Below are 6,000 nucleotides of genomic sequence, written 5' to 3' on the forward strand. Positions count from 1 at the left end.
CAGGACACGCTCTCTGAGCTGCCAGCTTGAAAAAAATCTAGCTGGATAACTAGAGCAATGAATGGGGAAATCTCTGGATGCATCTCAATCGCATAGATCATCGATAACGAGTGTTCATAGTAACGCGATGATTGGGCGGTGTAAATGTACCACCGATTACCTTATGAACGAGCGAAACACTCATTCATCTGGTAATTGGAACACAAAAATCCTAATTTCCCGACAGCAGATTGTGCTGTGTAGACAAGATCTGCTGCCGGGAAACGAGTCGTTATGGGGAAGTGATGGTATTAGTGATCGCTCCCCCCATACTCTGGAGGAGATCGCTTCATGTAAATGCAGCGGTCTCCTCCGCTACTGCTCAGGAAGGAACAATCTGCTGTAATATCGTCCTGTGTAAAGGGATCCTTAGGTACAGGTCCGGTTCTAGCTTTGTTAGAAAGAGATTGCCATGTACTATAGGATGTCTGATTGTGATTTTTTTCTTACAATAATCATGGGGTGACCCCCTTCAACTCAGGGTCTAATAAACTGCCTGTCAGCGCAGAATACATTGCAATACGAGAGTAGAATAGTGAATGTTGAAGTTCCCTGATGGACAGAAAAATACAACTCTTCAACTGCAGCAATGAAAAGATAAAGCTGTGTAGTGAAGTGGTAAGCCGGTATGTGCATCACCTGTAAACTCTGGTTCCTGAGTTCAAGTTCTATTACATACAATAAAACCTTTTTTAAAGGGAATCTGTCAGTGATCTTGCCTCCCCCCAAATCACTGATACATAGTGACACCGCCACTGTGCTGTGTTCTGCAAAAAATCCACAAACAAAAACACACATTGCAGGAGATTTATCAAAATTAGGGAAAATGAGAACTTGCTTATGGCCGCCACTCAGGTTGCTGCTTTTTTCTTCCAAAAGTCTGGTGATAAACGAAACTTGACAGATTGTGATGAGTTCTCCTCCGGTGATTTTTGCAGGTTGGCCCTGGATCCCGCTCGTGATGTTTGGCTGCCTTTACTGCTTCGCCCAGGTGGGGATTGAATGGAGTCTGTTTTTGTACCCTAAATACAAAGGGAAGTTTCCTCTTTGCTCAAGAACCACGCCAGTCAAGTGAGGATTTCATAACTCGTGCAAGTCACTGGATATTCAAAGAGACGGAGATGGGCCAAGGGACCAGTATTGAACTGATGTACAGCATTTATTTTTCTTATTTTTTATAATAAAATAATTTCATTTTTATTAGTTTTAAAAGTTTCTTCTAGATTGGCTTTGGCTTTTGTACATTCTGTTTTTTATTTTTTTAAATACCAGTAAAAGTCCCAACAGCCACCAGCATACACATCCAGAAAACTTGCATACTCGGACCACTGAGCCTCATAATACTCTGACACTTCCTCAGCAACATCTCATTATCATCAAAGGCATGATTGCAATGAAAGGTAACATCATTTGTATTGGTACATTCGGGATATTTAAGCCCCACCACACAGGCACGCCCTCAAACCAGCACCGGAATGTCTACATTTGGGTGGGGTTCAGATAAGCCCCATCCAATCTCAGATCCGACAGGTCAAATTAGTCTGGATTGTCAAATTTGGAACAATTCTGTCCAATTCGCGACTGTTGGGATCCACCCTTCACAGCGCACCTCCTCCGCCTCTACACAGAGCATGCCCACAACACTCTCCTGTAGAATTTAGTGAGATATCTCCAGATACCAGTTTATTATGTCCATGTGGTTGGTGTAAAGTGCGGTATATACATCTGACCCGCTGTGAGAAGAGCAGCAGCTCAGGCAAAATGGCAACCTCCATAATTGTATACATAAAATACTGTAGAATAAAAAAAAAAATCTACAATCAAAAACTAAAAACAGATTGGAAAAATATTTTCAGTATCTGGTTTATGATATATTCTTTTTAATATTCCAGTATATAAAGTTATGTAATGTTCCTCAACTATCATGCCACATGGCTGTAATGATGGTTGTAAAGCTTATAGTACTACGTTTTCCAGTCTATGGTCTCATCTACTAAAGCCTGTATTAGAAAGGCAGATCAGCAAGCGATTGCCTGGAGGGAAGCGTTCTGTCCCGCAATCGCTTGCTAGCTAACGGAGGATACCTCTGCTATTATATGCAGCGATTTCCTCCGCAGCATGGGTAGGAGCGATCGCTATGCCATCGATCATCCTCATACTGTCTAGTGGTTTGCCATGTAATTAGACAGCACGATCTCCTGCCGCCAAGCGCAATTGCCCGATGAACGAAGTATTATTGTCCTGGTCCCAGTGTTCAGCCATCTAGTGATGGAGTATAGAATCTGTGTAATTGGGGGTCATTAATAGTGATTGCATATTTCGTGGTTACACTGAAAAATTTGGAGAAATGCCCCCAGTTGACCTTGGCGCTCATAGTGTATGTCCCACCCAGTATACAATTCTAGGTAATTTCCTAAAGTAGCCCAAAAAGCCATATTAAAGGTAATAAGGTTTTATAATTGCAAGCGCATACAAGCCTTGGCAGCCGACAGCTGCTGTGGGACCCAGGAAGGAAGAGGGCTGGAAACCACTTCTTCTCCATGGGTAATGTGAACCTCTCCACAGTGGATACATTCACACAACGGGGGAAAAAACGGCCATTAAAGACGGATGCGCTGTCATCTTTTCAAGGCCATTCTGCATCAGTGTGTGCATTCGTTTTTATGTCCATTTTGAATCTGTTTTTAGCTGAGGAATTTTATTGGCTTTTTTTTAAATCCCTATCCCTGCAGTGCCCTCAGTACATATGATGGCCTCCCATTGTGCCCCCAGAAGCATATATGTCCCCATAGTGTCTTTAGTAATTATAATGGCCCCCAGCGATTGCCAACGATTAAATAGAAAATAATCACTTGCACAAATGGGGACACTCACTCTTCACTGGAGGCAGCAGGACCTGCGTGATCATGTGACGTCGTCAGGCTGGAAGTGCAGGTCCTGCTGCATCCAGTGATGTGTCCCTGACCGTGCAGGTGGTTGATTTTTTTTTTTTTTTTTTAAAGTTCCATTTATTTCATTGGGGTACATTTGGCTACAAAACCAGAAAAATAAGAAAGGTCTGTTTTTTGATGGCCGCTATTCACTTAACATAAAAAAACTGTCATGTGAATAGCCCCATAGACTGTAGTGGTTCTGAAAACGGCCATTAAAAAACGGCCATCACACGAAGATTTTCTTATTGTCGTGAATAGTGTTGAGCGAAGCAAAGTAAAACGAATTGACTTAGTTCCGAATTTCAGGAACAAATCGTTTCGCACTGAAGCCGTGTTTTCTTCAATCAAAATGGCGGCGGCGGCCTCTCCGTGAGCAAATGAATGAGGTATGTTTTTTTGTTTTTGTTAACCCCTGATTAATCTCTGAAAGTCAGATGCTGCGATTAGCGTTGAATGCGGCATATGAGGGGTTCAATGATGGGCAGTTGAGCGATTGCCGTTCCCCCGTGCCCGCTACATATAATGGAATGCAATTTATGACAAAGTAATTCATCACTAATCAAATTTCTTTGTGAACTTCGGCGAAGCAGCTGAAATCAAATTTTTGCAAACTTCGCTCATCTCTAGTCTGCTGAAGCAAATAAAGGAGTGGGACCGCTGGACCGCAAGTCCCTGAGGTTCTGGAAGAGGTGAGTAAGTGGAACATACAAGATCCAGACAGGGACATGAACCGGCTCCACCAGAAGGTGCCATTTGTTCTTGCTTTTTGGCCCAGTCGCTTCTATGTACGTCCCTGGATACTTACTTACAATAAGTGTAAAACGTCCCCAGGAAAAAAGAAATATATCGCCATTTAAATACATTAAAACTACTGTATCTGTCAGACCACCCCCGATATGATATTGTTGACCAATCCTGAGGATAGACCATCAATATCAAAAGTCAGAGAACTCTTTTACTTGATTGTAGTATCGTTGTGGTTATGTATTGTATTGGCATCACTAACCTGCCAGTACTGTGGTATATATAGCACTTAAAAGGGTTTCCATGATTTTTATATTGATGACCTACCATCAGGATTGAACATCCATATGGGATTGGCAGGGGTCAAACACCCTGCACCCCCACTGTAGAAGTGTTGGTGCCGGAACTTTTACCGCTCCATCCATTGTGTAGTAGACTGAGCTGGTGCTGCGCCCACTGAATCCACTATAGAATAGACAAAGATGCATATTTCCAAAGCTACTACCAAAGAGCTGATCGGCTGTGGTCCAATCAGATATTCATGGCCAGGCCAACAATATCCAAATCCTGGAATACCCCTTTAAGCAAAGGTTTGCATTACTACTCAATATCTCTGGTATCTTTTTAACTTGTTCTTAAAATCTAGCTGCTATTCATTTATTTATTTTTTTGTAATGTGTAAGGGCAGTGATAATGACCATTTTTTGTAATATACAGGGTGGGCCATTTATATGGATACACCTTAATAAAATGGGAATGGTTGGTGATATTAACTTCCTGTTTGTGGCACATTAGTATATGTGAGGGGGGAAACTTTTCAAGATGGGTGGTGACCATGGCGGCCATTTTGAAGTCGGACATTTTGAATCCAACTTTTGTTTTTTCAGTAGGAAGAGGGTCATGTGACACATCAAACTTATTGGGAATTTCACAAGAAAAACAATGGTGTGCTTGGTTTTAACATAACTTTATTCTTTCATGAGTTATTTACAAGTTTCTGACCACTTATAAAATGTGTTCAATGTGCTGCCCATTGTGTTGGATTGTCAATGCAACCCTCTTCTCCCACTCTTCACACACTGATAGCAACACCGCAGGAGAAATGCTAGCACAGGCTTCCAGTATCCGTAGTTTCAGGTGCTGCACATCTCGTATCATCTGAAGGCAATCGTCTATGCTGTGAAGATACGAGAAGTGCACTACGGATACTGGAAGCCTGTGCTAGCATTTCTCCTGCGGTGTTGCTATCAGTGTGTGAAGAGTGGGAGAAGAGGGTTGCATTGACAATCCAACACAATGGGCAGGACATTGAACACATTTTATAAGTGGTCAGAGACTTGTAAATAACTCATGAAAGAATAAAGTTACGTTAAAACCAAGCACACCATTGTTTTTATTGTGCAATTCCGAATAAGTTTGATGTGTCACATGACCCTCTTCCTATTGAAAAAACAAAAGTTGGATTCAAAATGGCCGACTTCAAAATGACCGCCATGGTCACCACCCATCTTGAAAAGTTTCCCCCCTCACATATAACAATATAACAAAACAATAACAAAAACAGGTGCACTCTGCAGTCTCACTAAACCCTCAAACAGATTTTAAAATTGAGAGATTAGTCAACATGTCCTACGGTGTAGAACATGTCTAAGCCCGGGCACCACGCCAAGTTTTTTTTTTTTTTTTTTTTTTTTGTTATTGTTTTGTTATATTGTTATATTAATTATGACATCCGCACTTGTTACCTTGTGTGGGATGTCACTTGTGGTTCGCCGCGGGCATCCTCCACCGTATGCATTTTGCTGGGGATTGCCATTAGCAACGGGCCACAAGTGCAGGATTTGCTCCCCTATATATATGCACAACTGCATGTGGGTATGAGCACCTCCTGCTAATGCCAACCTGTCTTCTTAGTTTGTATATATATATTCCTGGAGGTGTATAAACTCCAATTTAAATGTGCCTGTTTTCCATCTACAGGCCACATTTAGGTGCACCTGTGAGGCCTGGGACATATCAGCCAGTCTTGAGTGGGACTCGCAGACTCCTCCCTCCTCCCATTGCAAGCATGGTTACATGCTGGAGGTAACTGGTGAGCTGTTTGTGAGTCGGCCTTATGCTCCTGTAATTTGCCCACTGGCTCCTGGTATTGCCCATACGGCTCAGGTAGGAGAGTGTTAGATCCCGGGCTACTTGAGAAACCTTGGCGTGGTGCCCGGGCTTAGACATGTTCTACACCGTAGGACATGTTGACTAATCTCTCAATTTTAAAATCAGTTTGAGG

At 42.4% G+C, this 6,000-nt stretch overlaps 1 protein-coding gene across 1 annotated transcript in view; it reads left to right on the forward strand.

Moving 5' to 3' along the window:
- The window catches only part of HHAT (hedgehog acyltransferase), a 366,627-nt gene extending 365,439 nt beyond the window's left edge, over positions 1–1,188 (forward strand). The window contains 1 exon segment of the mRNA XM_040430369.1: positions 978–1,188. Within this exon segment, the coding sequence (XP_040286303.1) occupies positions 978–1,114 (137 nt within the window). The 3' untranslated portion in view covers positions 1,115–1,188.
- The last annotated feature ends 4,812 nt before the right edge of the window (positions 1,189–6,000 follow it).

The sequence above is a fragment of the Bufo bufo genome, chromosome 4, assembly GCF_905171765.1.
Source record: "Bufo bufo chromosome 4, aBufBuf1.1, whole genome shotgun sequence".
Classification (NCBI taxonomy): Eukaryota; Metazoa; Chordata; class Amphibia; order Anura; family Bufonidae; genus Bufo; species Bufo bufo.